The sequence below is a fragment of the Hoplias malabaricus genome, chromosome 5, assembly GCF_029633855.1.
Source record: "Hoplias malabaricus isolate fHopMal1 chromosome 5, fHopMal1.hap1, whole genome shotgun sequence".
Taxonomy (NCBI): domain Eukaryota; kingdom Metazoa; phylum Chordata; class Actinopteri; order Characiformes; family Erythrinidae; genus Hoplias; species Hoplias malabaricus.
In genome coordinates, this window is record NC_089804.1 from 9757907 (window position 1) to 9782220 (window position 24314).

Here is a 24314-nt window from a genome sequence, read left to right on the forward strand (position 1 = left end):
GCACCTAAAGTAATTCCAAACCCCTCATACCCAACTCTCAGCTCCAACCTGTATTGAATTACCTCCACTCAGAACATTTTTCCTATCTGTCCAAAAGCCTCCCTCTATCAGTTGTTCACAACTCATTTACTTTTTCAAATTTGGACCATTCTGTATGTATTCCTAGAATGTGACCTTTATTCAATAACTTTACACGTGTTCAGCACATAGTGTAACCACTCAGTGCAGCAGAAGCTCAGTGGATCCTCTAGGTTACAGAGATGGTATCACCAGCTCCAGACTGTTCTCTTAGGCTTTGGCTCTTTCTTTGAAATGTTCCTACAGAGTACAACCTTGTTTTTTTGCAGACATAAAAAAGTAAAACCAAATACAGCTTAAGGGAGAGACATAGCAAAGAGCTCACAGTATTGCACTGTCAGCCTGATCTGTGTCTGTTGCTCAGTGTTAAGAAGTGCTTTAAAATTTTCAAAAAGTGAAACAAATTTTTAGAACATTGGTCAATCCACTAAGCACTGCAAACAGTTTGCTGCATTTTTTAAAAATGCACTGTGGTGCAAACAAAGACACATCAGCCATGTTTTTGAGGATAGAGAAGTTGTATGTTAAGCATTAGATTTCTCTAGCTTTCTCTTGTGGATAAGAGGAACTATGCAGAAAGATTTGTTACAGTTATTGTTACATCAGATACTCCTTAAAGGCCAGATAGTGCAGCCACATTTGTGCAATGTGATCGACCATACCACTGCAAAACTGAATAAATGTGGATTCTATACATCTAAATTCTTCTTCTAATTTTTTCTATTGCCTGTGCTCATATATCCAAGTTTTTGCATGTTTTACTCATTTTCTTGACATATATATATATATATATATATATACAGTATATGTTCACACAAATGATGAAATGCATTCTGTCCTTAGTGATCTTTATTTAGACTTCAGCTTAAATCTTCAAGTCCCTCTTGAACATATAAAGTGCAAAACATTTACCAAATAATGAAGCCTACATTTTAATAAAAATTTCTCAGTCTTATGAAATATACATGGCAACACCCTTCACATTGTGTACCACACCAGCGGTGGAACTGATCCTGAGTGTATTAGTTGCAGTGAAATGTGGGCACCACATGGACAGAAAGTAGGTGCAGATTTCACATGGTCATCAGGTGTGAAGAAGGTCATTTGCATTAAGAGTTGATTGACCTTCACCTTCCCTCACACTTTCTTTGGACTGCACAAGAGCTGCAGGTTTCTACTGAGGCCATTTCTCCTTATAGTATTTCTCTTACCCTTTCTGTCTGATGTGAAGGGCGGTACTTGCTCAGGTGAGGTTGGGGGGAGGATGTGCTTGAGGCTGAGTGCTGGAGGGTCAGGAGACTCCCTGATTCTGAGCTCTATAAAAGCCATCCTCCTCTACAGAGAACGCACTTGTCTGTGGGATTCTGAGGGATTTCAGTTTCCTTTTAGTGAGCTCACCTGCTCCGATCCTCTCTGCTCTTTCTCTGTCTCCAGCCTCCCCTCAAAGCAACAATGACAAGAAGAGGTCGTGGATCCAGCGGCTTCAGCAGCACTGGTGGTGTCTTTGTCTCTGGTGAAAGTGGTAGCAGCAGAAATTGCTTCTCCAGCTTATCAGCTACTGCTCCAAACAGTAATATCAGGGTCAGCTCTTGTTTCGGTGGTGTTGGTGGATTCAGTGGGGTCAGCTTGCCTGGAGGTATTGCAAGAGGAAGCTTTGCCAGTGGTGCTGGGTACAGTGGTGGAGGTGGTTTTGGCAGCCAATACTCAACTGGAGGTTTTGGAGGTGGTTTTGGCAGACGCTTTGGAGCTGGAAGTGTTGGAGGTGGTCTTGCCAGCCGCTTCGGAGTTGGAGGTTTTGGAGGTGCAGGTGGTTTTGGCAACCGCTTTGGAGCTGGAGCTGGTTTTGGCAACCGATTCGGAGCTGCAGGTGGTGGCGGTGGCTTTGGCGGTGGCTTTGGTGGTGGCTTTGGCGGTGGCTTTGGCGGTGGTGCTGGCGGACTCAACATCATGCCTATCACAGCTGTTACTGTTGACAAAAGCCTTCTTCAACCCCTCCACCTGGAGATCGACCCCAACATCCAGGTTGTGCGCACACAAGAGAAAGAGCAGATCAAGACCCTCAACAACCGCTTCGCATCCTTCATTGACAAGGTGAGTTTTTGTCTCTCTTGAGTCATTGAATGTGTATGACAAAGAACACCACATTCAGATATATCTGAATAACTGTAGTGCAGTGGTGTCCAGTTTAAGCCTAAACTGAGCAGAGGCCTGTTCTGAAGCCTTCAATCTCTATGAGAGCTGTGTGTGTGTGTGTGAGAGAGAGAGAGAGAGAGAGAGAGAGAGAGAGAGAGAGAGAGAGAGTAGTATCGCATACTATCAGCTTCATGGAGGCAAATAATGCAAACCTTTGAAATTTTCAGTATTTCTTTGAGTAGGGAGTGGCCATGGAACATATGAGTAACATAGCCTGAAAACCACTGTACACAGTCAATAGTGTTGTTTGGTCTTGGGAGAACTAAACCACATCCTATTCATTAAATGCTTTTCACAGTATGGTGCTGGACAAGGTTTCTACAGTACAGACAATGCCATTCATATTCATACAGTTGTAGTCAAAACAGCAAAGAGGTGAAGCTTAAGCTTGAGCGTTTATACCTTTGCGTTTTTGTTTGCATCGCTTTGCAATTACACCTCCACACGACTAGGGCTGAATATCAAACATCTTCCTCTACTCTATGTAGTAAACAATGCAGTGGTGCAGTAGAATTACTTTTATAAATCTTTAAAGTGCACTATTTAGTGAGGAGGTCGTTGTATGGGATAGAGCATTGTTCACCTGAGATGCCATAAAAGATCAAACTGGCACGTTTTTTGCCACGTGGTCCTGCTCCTGATTGAGTTCTTTATTTTCCAGGGACATCTATATTTTTCCACTGTTCCACATTTTTATTTATCCCTCCCACACCATGTCTGAGGAAATTTCTCACTATGAATTTGCTGCTGTCTGCGGTCTCTACAGAGTGAAGAAGAGGAGTTCATGTTCTTGTATAACTTTGGTTCAACATAAACAATGTCCTTCTGAATATTGACCAATCACAATCTTGCGATCTGAGTCGACGCCTAGTTTCTGGAGAGGTGCTCATCAGGCTATGGCAAAGGGTTCGTGTTGACACTTTGCCTACTGCGCAGGTTTGACTCAGAAGTATAAATAAAAACTAGATTTGCATTTTCTGAAGGGAATACATAATCCTCAAAAAGAGCTGAATGTGTGTGTGTGTGTGTGTGTTTGTGTGTGTCTGTTACTATGCATATGAGTGTGTAACTGTGTGTGACTCTGAGTGTGCGTGTGATTTTGTGTGGATGCGTGTGTGATTTTGTCAACGTATGTGATCATACATAACATAATGACCACATCCTTTATTTTACACCCATTGTCCACTCTCTCAACTCGTAGCACGTTGTAGTTCTACAATTACAGACTGTAGTTCATCATTGCTCTGCATACTTTGCTTGCCCCCTTTCACCCTGTTCTTCAATGGTCAGGACCTCCTCAGAGCCAGTTTTTGAAGTTTTTGTGCCCTGTGTTGCACTCTGTTAGACACTCCTCCCTCGTTGGTCCACCTTGTAGATGTTAATTCAGAGACAGTAGCTAATCTGTTGAGACACAGTTTGTGTTGGTCATCCTCTGATTGGTGGCTATTCTCAGTCTAGCAGTGACACTGAGGGGTTAAAAAACTACAGCATTACTGCTGTGTCTGATCCACTCGTACCAGCACAACACACTAACACACCACCACTACGTCAGTGTCACTGTAGCACTAAAAATTATCCACCATGAAAATAATACCTGCATTGTGGTGGTCCTCTGGGGGTCCTGACCATTGGGGGAAACAAAGTATGCAGCGCAACAGGTGGACTACACTCTGTAATTTTAGAGTTACAAATGTGAACAGTGAAGCTGACAGAAGCTGGACAGTGAGTGTAGAAACAAGGAAGTGGTCATAATGTTATGGTGTATGTGTGTGTGTCTGTGACTGGGTTTGTGCCTCTGTATTTGTGTGCGTTTGTGGAGTGGGACGATGAGTGTGTGTGTGTGTGTGTGTGTGTGTGTGAGAGAGAGACTGTGACTGTGTGTTACTACATATATGTTGTTTTTATTGCTTGCCGTTTCACAACACTTGCCAAAAGATATCCTGCATTTTTAACATGATTAAACCTTTATATCCTTGTTGTAGGTACGTTTCCTAGAGCAACAGAACAAGATGCTTGAGACAAAATGGTGTCTCCTCCAGGATCAGACCACCAACCGCTCCAACATTGACACCATGTTTGAGGTCTACATCGCAAACCTGCGCAGACAGTTGGATGGCCTTGGAAATGAGAAGATCAAGCTGGAGGGAGAGCTGAAGAACATGCAGGGTCTAGTGGAGGACTTCAAGAACAAGTGAGTCACTTATGAGAGCTTCTGGACTTGTGCCTGACAGGCTTGCATATTCCATGAGGCAAATCTTTAAAATGGTTGTAACCTTTCAGGTACGAGGATGAAATCAACAAGCGTGCCACTGTGGAGAATGAATTTGTCCTGCTGAAGAAGGTAAGAGATTTGAATCTTCTCTCAAAGAACTAAAACTGTGAATGTAATCTGCCACTTAGGGTAACCCAGCATGGTCAACCCTTCTAATTCTCTAATAGGATGTTGACGGGGCTTATATGAGCAAGATCGAGCTTGAGGCTAAGGTTGAAGCCCTTCAAGATGAGATCAACTTCCTCAGAGCCATCTATGAGGAGGTGGGAAACTAATCTGACTACAAATCTTTCATCAAAGTAAGTTCTCAGGTATAATGCAATGATTCTTATTGGCATCTTATGTTTTTAGGAGCTGCATGAGCTTCAGGGACAGATCAAGGACACATCAGTCATTGTGGAGATGGACAACAGCCGCAGCCTGGACATGGACGCCATTGTAGCAGAGGTCCGCGCTCAGTATGAAGACATTGCAAACCGCAGCCGTGCTGAAGCCGAGTCATGGTACAAGCAGAAGGTAAAAACAGCTTCTCTAGACACTAGAGACACTAGACTCTACTATTGTAGAAACTGCCAACTTACATGTGTTTGGACTTGACCTGTTTTACCAGTTTGAGGAGATGCAGACATCTGCTGGTCAGTATGGAGATGACATTCGCAACACCAAGGCTGAGATTGTAGAGCTGAACCAAATGATCGCCAGATTCCACAATGAAATTGAGGCTGTCAAGGGACAGGTGAGCAGTTTCCAAACACAGATCTTCCAGTAGCCTTCATGAGGCGTTCAATATTTTTTTAGTTTCAGATGAAGTCCTTGAGTCTTCCAAATCAGTATTTAAGAACGCAGCTGACAGCAGAATGTGTTTTCTTGTTTCTGTGTCATTTTCATAGAGTGCCAACCTGGAGACTCAGATTGCAGAGGCAGAGCAGCGAGGAGACGTGGCTGTGAATGATGCCAAGCTCCACATTAAGCATCTGGAGGAGGCCCTGCAGAAAGCCAAGCAGGACATGGCCCTGCAAGTGCGGGAATACCAGGAGTTGATGAATGTCAAACTGGCCCTTGATATTGAGATCGCCACCTACAGGAAACTCCTGGAAGGAGAGGAATCCAGGTTAGACAATTTCATAATCAAGAGTATAATGTGACACAGGAATGAAGAGTTTATATGTAGATGGTCTTGGGCTCAAACTGAACCTGTATGTACCCATGCATAGGATTGCCACTGGTGGTGGAAATGCAACCATCCACATTCAGGAGAGCGTGAGCAGCAGCGGCGGTGGTGGTGGTGGTAAATTAAATATGTATCCTTACTGTTCCTTGTTTAATCTAAAAAGATTAAACAAGATTAATCAAAGATTCTAAAAGTACAACTAAATTCATTCTTTGTGTGTTGTTTTGCAGGTGGTGGATTTGGCTACGGTGGCGGTGCTGGTGGTGGATTTGGCTATGGTGGTGGTGCTGGTGGTGGATTTGGCGGTGGAAGTGGATTTGGCAGTGTTTCTGGAATTGGCGGTGGTTCTGGAATTGGCAGTGGTTCTGGATTTGGCGGTGCTTCTGGATATGGCCATGCTTCTAGATATGGCGGTGGCGTTGCTGGATTTGGTGCTAGCAGCTTCGGTGGAGGCACCAGCATCAGTGGGTCTGGAGGTAGAGTCTCCTTGTCTCGTTCCTCCATGACTTCCTCTACACACCACAAGTTCTAGGCACTCAAAGTGGGTGAGGAACTAAGCAGAAGATTTGTTACAGCTATTGTCACATCAGATACTCCTCAATGGCCAGATAGTGCAGCCACATTTGTGCAATGTGATTGACCATACCACTGCAAAATTGAATAAATAAAACCAACTGAATCAACCTGTCTTTTTATTTGCATATAAATATATATATGCGCTCACACTCATGATGATTTCATTCTCTCATCTTTATTAAGCCTTCAACATTTCAACTAAACTCCTTCAAGTCCTCTTACTCATAACTTTACAACATATATAAAAGTTAAATATATGTTCACTAAATATTAAGCCTACTTTTGTAGTAAAGTCCAAGCAAAAATATTAAATTTTATGATATAATAAGATGGAGGTTTAGTTGGCCTTGATAATGAAAAAACACAAACATAAAATATTGAGAAAACGTACAATATAATAGAAAAATACCAGAGTAAGCAAAGGTCTGATTACTTCTAATGCACCCAGATGCCACAGACACATTGCACATGCCGTCATATTCAGGTAAACTATGTCTCCACACATTGGTAGATTGGTTTATAATTTGTGAATTCAGCATTTTAAAGCCACACCTTTTGTGGCCTTGTGACAGCTACATGTGGACTCATCAACACCATGCTCAGGGTCGAGTGTTGGATTGTGGGGTGAAAAGTACCCCAGGTTTGGGCTGTAGAGTGGTGGAACGGTGTTCTTTGGAGTAAGTTTTCACTTTTCAATACCTCTAGCAAGAACTGGAGAGGCACTGTATTATTATCAGGAGCTTCTCACCCATCTGTAAATATATCCTTACAGAAATGTTCCAGTATTTCAGTAAAGCAGTGCCAGAAGAGCAGATACTGTTACTGCAGTAAAGAGCGACAGACTATTCCTTTTTATTCATTTTAGAGAAAACGGTGGCTGAAAAAAAAGTTTCTACAAAAAATACTGTACTATACTTTTCTTAAAGGCAGATTGAACACGTTCCATGGCGTCGTTATGGCGACCTAACACTGTGAGAACAAAAGAGATAAAGCAGAAAGGTGATAATAAAAGGCAAAAGTACAGGAGGAGCTCCAGTCAGCTGTGCATTATTTGTTAAATGGGTACTTTACATGAAACTCTTGTTGGGCAAACAGATAAATAGCAGCTTAGCGCTGTTCAAGGCAATTCCCATGGGACCATAAAACCTTCAGTGAGTCACCAGAGCCAACGGCCTCAGTTACCACTGCGTATCAAAACACAACTTTTATTTAGTGGTGGTTTCCTTTACAGGTCTGTGTTACTTTTCCAGTCACTTCTGAAAGAACATATTCCTGGTCATTTCCAGTGGTGGACAGTAACAAAGTGAATGTAATTCCTGTACTTCAGTACTTTTTTGTGTATATGTACTTTACTGAAGTATTTTCACTTTGGGCAACTTTTTACTTTAACTCCACTATGTTTCAGAGTAAAATATCTTACTTTTTACTCCACTACATTATGGAGTGACGTTTGGTTCATGTGTGAATAAAACTGATATGTGTCTGAACAAATCTCCCTGCTCCACACAGCTCTCCTCACGACACACAGCAGAACAGTTGCTAGGAGATAAACACGGTGAAAATGCTTTTCCTAAAGCTAAAGATACCAAAAGCTGACATTTTTTTATCAAGTGTTGATGTTAATTTGAGACTTTAAGTAATCACTTTCAGTCCTTATAACCATTATGAATAATCAAAAGGAATTGTACAGTTTAGTTTTTTACTGTATTTGAGTCATCAGTAACAAGTTTTCATTCATATACACGGTTTACAGATCTGTTGATGTAGCAAATCACTCACCGAGGCTCAGAGTTAGATGTAATTATAATCATAGACAAGATAAGATATAAAATATCCTGTGCCAATCCATTAGAGATTCACATAGGGCCCACCACACTCTCTTCCTACCATTCCTGATTCCTGTTGAATCCTACATGTCAACACTGCGGTTGCTGTGGCCATTCATGATCCAATCAACAACCAGCTATTCTTAACGACTACAGTTACTCATTGAGCCCAGCACATGAGTACCCAAACCAGCCACTGTATCACTAGCCCTTCACAGGGGTCATAAGGCAGGGACATCCTCTCGTTGGTGTTTCACTGAATTAAGCCCACGACACCTACAGAATGCTCTGCCAGACCCACCCACTTATACAGTCCTACCTTACCCTTTACCATCAACAACTGTAAATCCACACTGGCCTCCCTCGTGACTAAGGCTCTACCTAGCCCTACTGGCACCGTTAATGCAAGCTCAGGGTCACCAGTTCCATGTAAACTGTATGTGCTACATCACCAACAATCACAATAGCATTAATAATTAATAATAACCACTGACTAGACCTTTCAGCTATTTCTAATAACTCCTTCACAGCTGTCTTTAGTTTCTGGCCCCTAATGCCGAACTGCACAAGCAGGGATGTGGCAAACTTGGCTACAAATCCCCTAACACCTGTCTCTACCGATCTTACATGTGCCTGCCACCCACGATCCCTCACCTCAGCAGCCAAGTCCGCATACTTCAGCTTCTTCCTTTCAAATGCTTCATCTACTGCATCCTCATATGGAACCATTAACTCTATGAAATAAACTCTTCAGTACAGTAGGGATCATTTCTCCTTCCATTAATACATTTTCTTGCACAGACAAAGTTTTCCTTTGTCAAAAGTACTTAATACTCAGGAGACAGAGCTCAGTTTGGAGGGGCAGCACCTTGGGTCTATATAATAGTTGATGTAACATCATTCATTGCATCTTTGCCCATTTCTAATGTGTTCATCAGTGTCAGACTAATTAATGACATTCTATTAAAAGACTGGGGAACTAAGAGTGACACTTTCTTTTTATCTAAAATGTGTTAAGCATGAGCCTTGTTACAAAAATTATAATAGGACATCAGATCTATAATAAGTCATTATACTTTCATTTTCTATACTCTTCTGTACATTTCAAGGTAAATATTTTGTACTTTAACTCAAATGGAGATGTATAACAAGGACTTCTAATTTTACTGGAGTAATATTTTACCCTGATTATCTGTACATTTATTCAAGTACAGGGTTTGATTACTTTGTCCACCTCTGGTAAATTCTCAGTCAGAATAAACCCACAGGTTTTTTAATTTGTATTTTTGTTTTACTGACATAACTGAATCATAAGTTCTCAGATCATAAATTTAATGTACTGTTCATTGTCAGGTGTTTTAATTTGGGTGTAATATATTACATATGCACTCTACATGTCAATACCTTGCTGCCCCACACTTTGGAATTGCTTACCCTCTTCCATCCACTTTTCCTCCTCTCTTTTGGTCTCCAATCTCAGCTTAAATTAATTTGTTCACAGAATACATTCTTTTTTTCTAATTATTTTGTATCTTCAGTTGTAAAGTGTAGTTGGGTATGTGAATGTCGTTATATAATGTATTATAACACTGGCCTAAATGTAATCACACCCTAACAGAATCATTGAACTAGTGTAAAACCTTGTTTAAAAATGAATAAACTGTTAGTACAGGGAAACAGGAGAAACTCCATATTGATATTCCTCAGTTCAGAAGAAATGTTTGTTGATCACATCTCCACAAACCCCTTCACTGAGTTCCAGGGAGCTAACAATCATTTATCGATTTCTCTTAAATAGTGTGAATGAAAGAAGCATCACCTTTTTCTGTGCCCTACTAACAGCTAACTGCTGCCCCTAAGTGGCACTTCAATTTTCCTCCGCCCACCAGTGAAAACTCACGCATTATTAAAATATTAATATTTTTTATTTCTTTTTCTTATTTTATTTGATCTAATAATCCCTAAAAGACAGCACCTGTTCTCAAAGCAAATACCTTCTTAGCAAAGATTCTCATTACTCTTTAAATGTTTTGTCACTACTTTTGAAATGAGTTAAAAAGAAGATAATACAAATTCAGTTAAAATTACCCTTTTCAAAGAAATCATCTACTCAAGCAAAAGTAGGATTGCATCTCATTTCCTACCAAACTCAATGACTGAACATCCAAACAATTATGGTGAAGTTAAAACAGACACATCTTTTTATGTCAACGGACTGATGAGATTTCCATGCTTTACAACAGTTTCTCAGTCCAGTTCTGAGGGACTCTCATGTTCAAACAGCTTGGGACGCTGTAATCAAAGGCTCTATAACACTGAGCGTGTAAGGTCTAGGGCTGATCACTAATAAGAACTGCCTCAGCTGCATCGGCATCCTCAAGGTCCTGGCCGAAGTTATTCGGTGTAAAACACTTAATTGATCCATGAGCAAATATTTTCAAAAACAAATACACTGTGTGGCCAAATGTTTGTGGACACCTGTTTATTCAAGCTTTCCTCTGAAATCAAGTGTTTTAATTTGCAGTTTATCTGCCTTTGCTGAAGTAACTGCCTGTAATTTTCAAGAAGGCTGTGGACTGCTGTGCACATTTGATTGCATTCAGCCTGATAAAATGCAGTAAGGTCAGGTGCTCATGAGCCATATTTATTTCCGGACCTCAAACAGTTTACCAACTCATCCCAAAGGCAGTGCACTCTTCCACAGTGGGTACACATTACTGAGACTTGTCACAGGGCATGACCTTCTCTGCTCCAGAGAATTCCATTTCATTTATTATGATCTAAAGAGATGAGACTTTAGAGATGATCTAAAATACACAACAGAAACCAAGCTGTGCCCAAGTTGGGTGTAATCTTGCATCAGAAGAAAAAGGAAAGGAAAGAACATCTGAAAGAAGTGTATCTTTACATCATCATGCTGATACTGAATGACAAATCTGCATTTCATTTTCTCTTTATATTTATCATAAAAACAGAATATTACAGTACCACCCATGCAAAGCATGATACAAGAGTTGAACAACACAGTCATGCACCTTAAACCAATTCTTGGTTGTTGTTAACCTATAGCATCTGATTGGGTTTTAGGTTGCAGTCTGGCTGGGATTGACAGGGTCAAACGTCATGATCTCCATGTGTATAAGGCCTGTGACAGAAAAGAAAATTCAAGAAATAAATCTAAAGAGTAGTCCCAAGTCAAAGCTATATAAGATTTCTACAAGCTAGATTCACATTTCGAAACATCCTTCAACTACAGCTATAAAATGTAGTCTAATCTCAGCTCTCAGAATTCACAATCTTATGATTTGCCAAAAAAAAGCAGCCACCACAACAGTATTTGCTGTAACATAAGCCATATTATAAAGCTATTCTCTCATTGAATTTTCCCTAAGGACCACAAATGAAACTGCTCTGGTTTTATGAACCATTGTTGCATTTTCAACTTCTGTTAATCCCTCAGAAATCTACTGGCTGCTTTTTGATCCTGTGTCTTTAAGACTGCCGGGAGTATAAAGATGACACTATGATATTCTGAGTGATGTTAAAAGTGTTTGCCTCCTTCATGATTTCTAATTTTTTGTATGTGTTTCACTCTTAAATGTTTCAGATCATCAAACAAATTTAAATATTAGTCAAAGTCAATACAAGTCAACATAAAATGCAGTTTTTAAATGAAGGATTTTATTATTAAGGAAGAAAACATAACTGTGGTTTATCACACCTGAGTTGAATTTCTCTTGCCACGGCCAAGGCCTGATTACTGCCACATCTGTTCTCTATCAAGAAATCACTTAAATAAGACCTGCCTGACAAAGCGAAGTTGACCAAAAGCTAAATGTCATGCCAAGATCCAAAGAAATTCAGGAACAAATGAAATGTATCAGTCTGAAAAAGGTTTTAAACCATTTCTAAAGCTTTGAGACTCCAGCGAACCACAGTGAGATCCATCATCCACAAATGGCGAAAAACGTGGAACAGTGTTGAATCTTCCCAGGAGTGGCCGACCAAACCAAAAGAGTGCAGCGAAGACTCATCCAAGAGGTCACAAAAAAACCCCACAACAACATCCAAAGAACTGCAGGCCTCACTTGACTCAGTTAAGGTCAGTGTTCATGACTCCACCATAAGAAAAAAAACAAAAGTGCCAAGGCAAAAAAGAACATTAAGGTATTTTTACTAGAAAACATCTTGATGATCCCCAAGACCTGAATATATTCTGTGGACTGACAAGACAAAAGCTGAACTTTTGGAAAGTGTGTGTCCCATTACATTTGGCATAAAAGTAACACTGCATTTCAGAAAAAGAACATCATACCTACAGTAAAATATGGTGGTGGACCTGTGATGGCTTGGGGCTGTTTTGCTGCTTCAGGACCTGGAAGATTTACTGTGATAAATGGAACCATGAATTCTGCTGTCTACCAAAAAATCCTTATAGTGAATGTTTGGCCATCTGTTCGTGACCTCAAGCAGAAATGAACTTGGGTTCTGCAGCAGGGCAATGATCCAAAACACACCAACACGTCCACCACTGAATGGCTGAAGAAAAACAAAGTGAAGGCTTTGGAGTGGCCTAGTCAAAGTCCTGACCTGAATCCTACTGAGAAGCTGTGGCCTTAAAAAGGCAGTTCAGGCTCAAAAACCCTCCAGTGTGGCTGAATTACAACAATTCTGCAAAGAGGAGTGGGACAAAATTCTTCCACAGCCCTGTGAAAGACTTTCCCCAAACGCTTGATTGCAGTTGTTCCTGCTAAGGGTGGCCCAACCAGTTAAGTTTAGGAGGCAAACTTTTTTTTTCTCTCCCCTATAAAATATTTACATTTGTTTGATGATCAGAAATATGAGTGACAAACAATGAGTGACAAACATGCAAAAAAAAATAAGAAATCACTTTTTCACACCACTGTGTGTGTGTGTGTGTGTAATGAGTAACCATATCTACATGTTAGGGATGAGCATTTCTGTCCAGTTTGACCTGCAATTTTTCCACAGCATTTATTCATTAATAATCAATGTGTGTGTGTTTCCCTCACTCTTCCACTCGCTGATAGCCAGCTCCAGGGTCTCGAATGAGTCGTCGTAAGGTGGAGACTCTGGCTCGTTGTCAGGGTCATGATACTCGCTGAGGTAAGGCTGAGACAGTGCGTCTTTAGCTGTCAGTCTCACCTCGGGGTCCAGCATCAAAGTCTTCTCCAGAACATCCACAGCTGCACATGCAAAACACTTCACATCTGAGCTACAGAAGTCCTTGAAGTTCACAGGCACATTTCAGCCACTCCTTTCACTGCATGACTTCATCCAGCAACTAGAGGGGGTTACACCTTCATTCACTAACACCACATGATGTGCTGGTGCAGCGTAACTCAATGCCTGTTACTATGTAAACAAGTATGAATACTGAAAGATTATTTGCTACTACTTCTCCATTTGTTACACCACTGTTTCACTTCATCAGATAATTATCAAGGAAATGTGTGATCTTTACGAGGTCTAGTTTACTGATAACTAGTCTAGGCTGCAGTCAAAATAATCAACTGCACATTTCTAGAGAAACTTACAAGAGCCAGAAAAGTTTACAGTGGCAGTGTAGGTTTACATAATTCCAGGATCTTCATTGTGTTAAGTTACTACATAAAATGTATGCAAATACATTGCTTGATACCTGGGTCATTATTTTACAATTGTTTTTCCTTTTTAAGTTTATTTAAAATTAAAAGGTTGGTCATGCACTTGTTTTGCTCTAATTCTCAGTATAACATATATATTTTTAAACAAATCCTCCTCCTTTTTTTTTCATTTGCGTTAACAGCTGGCCACTAATATTAAGTTCTCAACTGAAGCTTAGGTTTGAGATGCAGATGTAGGGTCGGGGACCTACCATAGGAATTCATTGACGGAAAAACTTTCCTGAAGTCTTTCTTTTTCTGGACTGGGAGAGACCTTACATATGACCTTGCCTGCAAACACATAAACATTTCAGTCAGTTCCATGAAGTACAAAACATTCATTCATTGTCTGTTACTGCTTTTCCAGTTCAGGGTTGCAGTGGGTCTGGAGCCTACCTGGAATCACTGGGGGCAAGTTGGGAACACATCCTTTACAGGGCGACACACACATATTAAAGAAGGTTTGCCAGCTGTATATTTACATTTTAAATGTGCTGAAAAGTTTTATTTCAATTTTGGTTGCTTTTCTTATGTTTCAACAAATAAACACTGAGGGTTAGATTACCTGTTCAGAAGTTTATAGACACTACTTATGAGCACAGTAAGTCTAAGATCATTACGACCAATGCTAAGATTCTGTTACCTGAGCAGTGGTTCTAAATCCTAGCCTTGGTGGGCCACTTCACTGCAGGGTGTAGTTTCCTCCTCCCTCCATCACACACTTCATCTTGGGAAGGGGTTGTTAGTTAGCTCATTAATGGTATCAGTTGTGTTGGGAGCAGAGGGATGTCTAAAATGTGCAGGACAGTGGCCCCCCAGGACCAGGTTTGAGAACCACTGACTTAGAAGAGTATATATCCTTCCAGCATTGTATCATTAAAATGTCTTTTTTTTATACTTATCTTTTTTGTCCACCCATTAAAGTACAGGTTTAAAATCACAGACACAACTCGACGATTACAGATACCACTTTAAAATCACTTTATATTGGATGCCTACATCTTTGCTCTGCATTTTCTGCACAAGTGAAATGTCTGGGGTTCCTGTCAGCTCGAGGATCATGTTCAGTTGGTCCATACCTATAAAGTGGGTTAAGGGAAATTATCAAGTAGTTTAGTGTGCACGAAGATATCAGTTTATTGGTTAAATGTGCCTTGTAAATAAATTCACTGGCCAGTTTATCAGACAATCCTACCATATAGTTGACCTGACTGTAGCCTATCTGATGTTAGGCAGACTCATTCTACATTGTCAGTCAATAGAAAGGGACATTATAGGACCACTACTGGCAGGTTATAATATGGCGGTGGGTTATCTATATTTGCACAAAATTGGACGTCCAAACTCAAAAAAGGATACTGTCATTTCCTGGGAACAGCACCTGCCCAGTGATCATCTCAGCCAGGATGCAGCCTGCAGACCATATGTCAACTGCACAGGGAAGAGTTCAGAATTTGCACAAGAGTGAAAGTTACCATCCAACATACTGTAAGCTCCAAAGTTTGCCCCCTTGTAATTTGTGGATTCAGCTACTTTACAGTACACACACAGTGGGCATACACATTGTCTTGTTGCTACACACCAATCAAATTAAACAATCATGAGAATTTGCATATTAGCCTAAGGTCACCATTTCTAGGTCAAGTCTAAAATTGCAAAGAATTGCTTGTAGCACAAGACAACGTAAAGCAATGTGTGATAACACTCACACCAGATCAATAAGTAACCACCTAAGCATTGCACTAGAATTACTATTTGATATGTAGTCTGATTTTGTCAGTGATTTATGTCATATGAGATGCTACCAGAGCAGACAAGAAGCATGAAATCATTTGCACATTGATAGTTTGTGAAGGGGTGGGTCAGAATGTTTTTATAGGACTAAAGATCACCTGTCTGAGTGTAATGCATCCAGTTAAAGATGACTTCAGGAGCTCTGTACCACCTTGTCACAACATAACCAGTCATCTCCATCTCCGCATGCCTGGCCAGGCCAAAGTCCAGAATCTGTTCAAAGAGAGAGTGCACAAAAGAGAGACCATTACTTAAGTTACGTCACAAAATGTTCAAACAAAGTCACAGATCTCAACACGACAGAGCACAGAATTCAGTGTAAAATAGAAACTAAATGAATATAAATGAAATAAGAGAATATTATTCAACTGCACCATCGTCTATACAAAATGGTGGTTACCTTTAATTCACAGTTCTCATCAATGGCAAGATTGTTTGGCTTCAGATCCTGAATAAAATGATTATGTAAAACAGACAGAGCAATTCAAATCAACCATTTGCTTTTTTATTTAATTAAATGTATTTAATAAATAAATGTATTCAATGTTATTCTCCATGTTCTTGTTTTATTGAATAATTTCTTTTACAGTGTATCAGCTTTTTTATGGATTCTGAGAACAAGATCTGTATAAAATGCTAATTCATATTCTGTAATAAAACTATATACATTATTTAACAGCCACGTCAGATTTTCTGACGTCCAAATTAGAAATATGATGAATTCTGGATATTAATTTTCTAAGATTGTTGATGCTATATAAATATCTCAGACAATTTAAATCCTTTACAACTCTGAGCATTATTCTGGATATAATGGACATCAGAATAAGTGGATAATGTCAGATAACGATAGATATAATCAATAAAGTTAAGAAATGTTAGTCACTGATGAAAGTACAGGGTGTGACGAGTGTACGTACCCGATGAATGATCCCAGCAGAATGGATATACTAAAACAAATATTTTAATTATTAACAGTATACAATTTATTAACAGTATGTGATTTTAACTTTGCAAAATAATACAGAGAAAGAAATCTCTCAGAGATTGTAAAGTAAATAAAATAAGTGTATAAACATTAATCTCCAAACCTTGAGTCCTCTCAGTAACTGATAAAACAGATACACTATCACATTTTCTTTCAGCCTCTTCTTTTTCATTATGTGGCCCAAGTCCTGCGCTACTAGTGGCATCACCAAGTAGCTGTAACACGTAAACAAACATAAATAAACACAGATGCAAACAGACCATACTTTTAAATTTGTACACTCAGCTCCAGTTCTATACTCGACCTGTACTTGACACAACAATGGGAACACCAACTACAGTAGTTTAACTGAAAAGTCATAATAGTTAAAAGAAAATGTAAACTTTTTGTTTGTGGGAGATGAGAATGTAGCCATGTAAAACATTGGAAATGTAAGGGGAGCCACTTAACCACTATGCTGCATAGCCACCCACAAAGCACACGTTGGTAGGTGGATTGGCGACTCAAAAGTGTCCGTAGGTGTGAATGTGTGTGTGTTGCCCTGTGAAGGACTGGCGCCACCTCCGGTGTGTATTCCTGCCTACCAGGTAGGCTCTGGACCCACTGCAACCCTAAACTGGATAAGCCTTACCTTAACCTTCAACTTAACACTAATCCTAACTGTAAAACTTCTCTTTACCTTTAAATGTATTGATTCATGTTGTTGTCCCAACAAGGATGAAAATCTGCTTAATGTTAATGTGTAACAGGTTTGGGTCCCCTTAACATGGTATAATCTCACATATTCACACACAAACACTTTTTTGCACTTTCTGACTACTTGTCATGACAGGTAGAGAATTTATGCACAGGAATGTGTTCTGCTGATCTTACTTACAAAGTCTGGAATTTGTCGAGTGTGGAGTCAGGGGTGAAAACATTCAGAAGACAGATCACCTTTGGAGAGAAATATACAACGGATAGAGCTAGAAAACTCAATTTCTCATACCACAACTAATGACTGATTTATATCATTAACAGTAACACTATCAGGGACACTTCAAAAGACCATGTCTGCATTTAACAGCTAATCCATTAGCGAATCCATTACTATTGACATTTGATACACAATAGGTTCAAACATTTGTAGAGACCCATGGCTGTTCAGCTATTTTAAAGGGCAACAAATGCAAACACAGACTTTAGTTGTGCAGAGCTGATATAATCTCTAAAGAAAAGCCTGAAAGGGACCTTCTGGAGCAACTGTACATGAGCTCATGTCAAGCCTGGGTTTGAGAGGGATAAAACCTTGGAGCGATGGAACACCCTTGGGGATGATTTGGTAATGTTTTTGTGATCAAGAACAAATGATCGAATGTCAGTACCTGGCCTCATTCATGCTCTTATTGCTGAATGTGTCCAATCTGAACAAAAAAATTACCAAAATAAAGTGTAAAGACTTCGTAAAAGAATAAAAGCCTTATATAACTAGGTGTTTACGAACTGTTGGCCATGTAGTGTATATATATGGTTACTGTTCATTGTCTCCAAATCATACATAGAAAACCATGGAGTTGTTTACAAAACACAGAAACAGGTTTGATGAGGGCTGGGCGATGATGCCACAGCAAAAGCCTATTTATGTTTGTTGTCAGGTTAATCAGTCTGGTATGATGCCACGCAAGAGGAACAGTGTGTGTATGTGTTTGTGTGTGTGTCTGGATACTTTGATTTCTTGCATTACTGCACTTCAGCATGTAAATAAAAAGGCCCTAATCGTGAGTAATAATACAGTTACTGGATGCATATAGGTTATTTTCAATAGTTGTCCCTCCTCCATTTTTTAGTGGAAAGCGATAACAACAAAAGTAACTCACATTTTCATGCTGGATGTGACGTAGCAGTCGGAGTTCTCTGTATGCTCGCTTAGCGTGAATTAAAGATTGAAATGGTCTGTACAACTTCTTAATGGCCACCTTCTCCTGTGTTTTCTGGTCTATAGCAGAGCTGTAGAAAATTCAAAAATTCAGATGTATATTATAACAATATTTTGTTTAAACTTTAAACAGTGCTGATTTAATTAATATCTAATAGAAACTAGAAATGTCCATTTAAGGAAACAAAATGTTATTCAATTATTATTAAACAGTAAATAACTTCGCAAAATAGTAGGAAACTGGGAGGTTGAGCTTCCTCAAAATATGTGATGCCAGCCATTGCTTGTTCTCAAACTGCCATGAGTGCAACATCACTGGACAGTTCAATTTAAGCTCAGCTCTCTTATGTTAGCTAAGATATATCTATATTAGCTACTGAGAACTGAATGATGGAGAGACAAATAGAGCCATCCTATCCATCCAAAGACCATGAAGCATATTGAGCTCTTTTTACTCCTGACCATGAATAGCTGTTGTGTCTGCAATATTTATGATCTTTATTTTACTGAAAGCAGTAGAATAAATGGGAGAGAGAAATTGTAGTTTGGCAAGAGAGATCAGGTGAACTCTGAAAACATCTTCAAAAAATTATTTGGAATATCCTTATACTCTTATTTGCTGGGTTGGCTAAAGTTTGTCCACTTAAAACTGACTTGCAACCACTTCTTAGGCTGAATATTCAGTAGTACGTGTTAAAACCTAATTTTAAACCCGTTAATCACTTCCAGTAACACTCACAGATTTAGTCCAGCAGATGTCCACTCAAAAAACAAGGCCAAAAAGTGACCATTCATTCAACACTTCAGCTGTGCTTACATCATCAGGCCCCACTGGCAGCAGCCTATCTTCAAAACTTGCTGAAACTTGTAATCTCCTCAGGTATGCAACTTTACGGCACAGCATACAGCACAGTGTAAAAGTCAGAGACCACCATTTTTGTTTGTTTTATTTCCAGTCAAAAGACTCAGGACAAAAAAAACTGATTTAAAGCCAGATTTGAGCTTGTTTTTCTCCCATTTCTACTATTAATCTACCATTAGTCTTCATCTGATGCTGACAAGTGTCTGTGGTTTACTGAGTGACTTCCACACCTGTTAGATTTTTTTTAAATAGTTATTTTGACTTATATTATTCATTTTTTTTCCTCTGACTTGCTTATTGTTCTTGTGTAAGTGTCTATCTATAGTAGATTATATCTTATCTCCTCAAAATGTTAAATGAAAGGTGGTCTCTGATGTTATATAAGTCTACAAATATACAGTGACTGCTTTTCTATAAGATAACACGGTGGGTTTTTTGGAATTTCAGTTTGGAATCTAGCTGCTCTCAGTGAATAGGAAATACTGGAGAGACAACACAGCCTGGGGCTTTGGAATTTATACCACGCTATAACTACAGGCTAAGGCTATGGAATTTAAATGAAAATATATAACCAAATGTTTGTAGACACCCCTTCTGTCTTGATGGTTTTGTGTGTAAACCCCAATGGCCATGGTTAAAGCTCATAAGTATTTGCTGTGTACTATGAAACTAACCCACACTTTTTTTTTCCAAACATTTGTAGATACATCTTATATTATATTAATTCAGCTATGTTAAGGTGCACCCACTATGAATGCAGATATTCTGTTGTGCAAACGTATTCACTATGGAAAATCATGAAATAAGATGCTCTTGAGCAGCTCTGAGTGTAAAGCCTAGAGTAGGCTAGAGTGGTATAAATCCCCCAGCATTTTGAAATGGGTGGAACTCTATTCTTTGGAATTCCTTCCAACATTTTGAGCTGAAGTAGATCTAATCATCCACCTGACCTCACTTATGTTCTTTAATACCATCAAATCCTCACTGAAATATCCCAACATCTATTATAAATGATACTTACAAAAGAGTAGGCTGTGACTCCAGCACAAGGGACAAACTACCAGTTAACACCTTTGAGCAGCAGGTGCCATTAACGTTTGACCCTAGTGTGTAGAATGCAGGCCATTATCTCTAAAAGCTGCTAATAAGGTCGTAGAGAATATTAGAGTCAACGGCTCTTACCACACTGATCCATAGGCGCCTGAGCCGATGGGGGTTAGTGAAGTGTACCGGTCCGGGATGTCCCAGGTAGTTTTCTGGATCTCCAGAGTGTGGAAACCCGCTTTCAGAGGAGAAGCCATGACCACAGCAGTGGATAGTGAGTCAGCTCCGAGGTATAATTTTTCTGTTTGGAGCCCTGCACTCTCAGGTAAAACGAATGAAGCTGAGAACCCTCTCAGATTAGCATTTCACCGACCCAATCTACAAAGTTTCCCCTTCGTCGAATTCTCAGAGCGTGTCCCAATCCTCCCACTTCAGCCCCAGGCCCCTTCGTAGGTTTGAACACCTGGGCGCTACACCTCCTCTACGTCATTGCGGTGCCGTGCTGAGGGCGGGCCCCGAGGGCTCAGAGGGTCAGAGTCGGGAGAATGGGACGGGGCCCAAGTCGCGAGAAAATGTTTCAAGAAGCAAGCAACAAAATATTTTATCGAAACAGAAGCGTGAAGGTTTGTTAAACTCATGAGCTGCAGCAAAGGCCGCATTTAATTCAGTTACAAGGGGCACAATTAGCGGAAAAGGAAGCAAGCAAAACAAAATACCAAAACTAGGCAATATTTAACTCTAATGACATTACTTATTACAACACATTGAGCAAGAGCTTTAATACTCATTTGGGGCGCCTTGGAGCAAGAGAAATAGTTAATTCTCCACAGAGATGGAAGGGCGATAAAGTAGGGAACAAGGCCACGAGGATTAAAATTATGATTTGTCCACTTTTCCTTCATTATCTTGGGGCTGGGCTCTGTCATGATTATTTAAAGGATGTGTGTTTACTACAGTAAATAGGCCTGCATATTTTAGTCTCTCTCTCTCTCTCTCTCTCTCTCTCTCTCTCTCTCTCTCAAAATACTCTTTTGTCTCCAGTAATCTCGTAATTGTGATTATGCTGAACTGTTGCCTTAAATAATGATTATCATTATCGCCCTGAAATAATCCCTCACCTTCATTTTAAAGTCTACCAAAATAGATACCATTCTGAAATACTCAAAACTTGACAAAATATGACATTATTCTGTGATATCAATTAATATTTACAGTTTGATACTAAATGAGAATTCTATTCCTCAACGTGAAAACTGAAACCAGTATCAGAGCTGTGCATGTGTGTGTGTGTGTGTGTGTGTGAGACACCTGATATATGGGAAGTTGTGTTGAAATAGTGTTAGTGTTCTGATGCTGCTGAGTGGTCATTTCATTTATATTTTTTTTCTTGTGTGTGAAATCAACATGGGGAATTGCTTTTTTTTGTGTACAGTGTTTTCTTTTTATAATCTATAGTCACGTGAAGATCTAGATTATACAGAATCAATACACAGTCAATGGTGACTTGTAAGTAGTCAGTAAGTGAAATTGATAACATGAGGCTCATGTGGTTGAGGGGAAAACTTTTACTTTTGAGGAATGTAAATACAACGTTTTCTTTAGGTTCTCCATCTCTATGTGGGTCTACACCATGTTCTTCACATTCTAGTGTCACACCAAATACTGCAGCAGTTTGCAGATTCTTCTTTCACTGGCTCCAGTCTGTGAAGAGCTGATGGATCCAGGAATAAATAGAGCCTCATACCAAGGGTCAAAGAGCAGATTTCAACCGCTATAGACCTGCAGCATTGCAAACGCAGTATGGGGTTTGAATGTGTTTTTTTACACCCTTTGTGCACCCTGCATTTATTTTATCTTCATTCCCACACTCATTAATTAATTAATTGATAATAATAATAATAACCACACACATTTTGGGACCTATATTTGATGTTTGTTTCAAAAGAAGGCTTATGACATGAACAAGTCAGTTCATATATATCAAGGTCTAATTAAATGTTCATACACAGCAGCTCCCCAGAGTAATCATTGATAATAGCTGAGCACAAGGTCAGTGCCCCTTCAGGCCAGAGGTCCTGGATTGAATTCTGCACTTCTTAAACATGTGAATGTAGCCGTATTTGGAATCAGAGGATTGTATGCAATAAACATTTATTACACACATTATTATAGATATGTTGTCAATAGTTATAGTCAGTATAACATGTAAATTATCTCACATTTCCTGTTCACACTATGATGATATTTTCAAATGCAGTGTAGCCTCAGGGAGCCTCTCTGAGGTAACTGGGATGTTGTACACCAAAGACTGGAAAATTCTGGTTATATGACAAAAATGTCCTTCTTATAACTTGATAAATGGTCAGCACTACACTGCTTAAGTCTGAATAGGTGATTACAGCTTAATAGCTCCTATGGACTTTTTGGACTGAGGTGTTAATGTGACTTTAATACTTCATTTGTGTTAGAAAACCTTTTTGGTGGAAGGAAGTTGAAACAATAAAACCCATTTGAAACAAAAGCAATACAACCATTGATAACCTGGATTTATAAAACTTGTTCATTAAAAAAATATGTTGTTTAAAATGCGTGGATTTATTTCCACGGAGACAAAGGCTATTGATGAAATGTGAGGGCGTTAACGCATGGACAGGATGGCCAGTTTCACAATATTTGATCCATTGCCTAATTCCCAGAGTTGTTGGAATCCCAGGTGAGATAAAAGTATTCCCAGTGGAGTCTTATCTCTAATACAGTAACCTAAGAGAGGAGTAGAATGTAATTATAAAAGTTTGTACATTCAAATATTATTTTATCTGGAAACCCAAATAGCACTAGTGAAGTTTAGGTTTCACAGCTCTCTATTTGATTTATATTTGCTATGTTTATGTAAAAGTGTTAATCTCTGCATTTACAGCAATTGTGGAGTATTCTGACAGTGACAAGGATGTGTTGAGGGATCAGTTGTGTTCTTACCATGAGCATGCAGAGTTTGTGTGGATGAATGGGTTTTTGGATCTAATTTCAATTCAAAAAATGATATTTGTAGGAGATTCTGAAGTGTTATAATAGGACAGGGAGAAATAATCATAGAATTAATTAACAGATTTATTTAACTGTGAACTGACCTACTAGCATGTAAGACCTGGTCCTATGCATCTGTAAGTTTAACTCTATTTAAAGCCTTTCACTTTGAGAACTACAGCAATTTCAAGCTCCTTTCTTGCTCCAGGTCTGAAAGAAAATCCATGGGTGTTTCTGGCCTGTGGAAAGACAACTCAAAGTAGAAGGTCAGAGAGAATTTGTAGCTATCAAGAAGTCCTTACTGAGGGGAAAAAAAATTGCAACTCAATAAAAGTGGTGTTGTTCTAAGAACTATGGACGGGCTGCTCTAGTGTCCACACTTCATTACCACTGGCTGGGTTTGGATTACTTGTGAGAATCAGACAATAAAATGTACTTTTAAAACTAGACATTGATGGTGTAAAAATAGCCGTAGTACAGACTGGCACAGGGTAAATACTAAAAAAGTATGTCTATAGTTGCTGTGATTTATGTAAAACACTCTGTTAAACATGTTTTATACTTTTTTTTCCCAATTTATAATTTTACTCAATAGCAGTGAGATTATGGCAGAGGACGATAATATTTTTTCCCCAAAATTTGTTAAAATATACACATATTGTTCCTGACACCATGTTTAGAATTTATTTATGTGGCATATATTATACACAAATGAGCTTTACATAAATAAACAAAATAAAAAGTACATTACAATCAAATAAAGGCAAAAAAAAAAAGGTAGAAAAGAAATGGGGTGCCATGTCAGTAGAGAGGTCCGTAACCTGTTGTCAGTAAATGGTTAGAAAAACAAAGTGACTCCATCAGACAAGCTAATAATAATAATATTACAAAAAGGACAATATACA

General features: G+C 39.2%; 2 protein-coding genes across 2 annotated transcripts; one reads left to right on the top strand and one right to left on the bottom strand.

Annotated features, from left to right (window-relative positions):
- The first annotated feature begins 2025 nt into the window (after positions 1-2025).
- On the top strand, positions 2026-6246 carry LOC136697139 (intermediate filament protein ON3-like). The gene is made up of 10 exons (XM_066672093.1): positions 2026-2169; positions 4254-4462; positions 4552-4612; positions 4711-4806; positions 4895-5059; positions 5154-5279; positions 5434-5654; positions 5758-5819; positions 5945-6058; positions 6197-6246. Exons 1-10 carry the CDS (start codon positions 2026-2028, stop codon positions 6244-6246), a joined length of 1248 nt encoding a protein of 415 aa, XP_066528190.1.
- A 3834-nt stretch (positions 6247-10080) lies between these two features.
- Positions 10081-20830, bottom strand: zgc:171775 (STKc_p38 domain-containing protein). The gene is made up of 12 exons (XM_066671707.1): positions 20524-20830; positions 18421-18550; positions 17442-17500; positions 16668-16779; positions 16497-16526; positions 15977-16024; positions 15675-15789; positions 15142-15213; positions 14782-14861; positions 13995-14073; positions 13150-13323; positions 10081-11261 (listed from the first exon to the last, which is right to left on the bottom strand). Exons 1-12 carry the CDS (start codon positions 20640-20642, stop codon positions 11200-11202), a joined length of 1080 nt encoding a protein of 359 aa, XP_066527804.1. The 5' UTR covers positions 20643-20830; the 3' UTR covers positions 10081-11199.
- Between the last annotated feature and the right edge of the window lie 3484 nt (positions 20831-24314).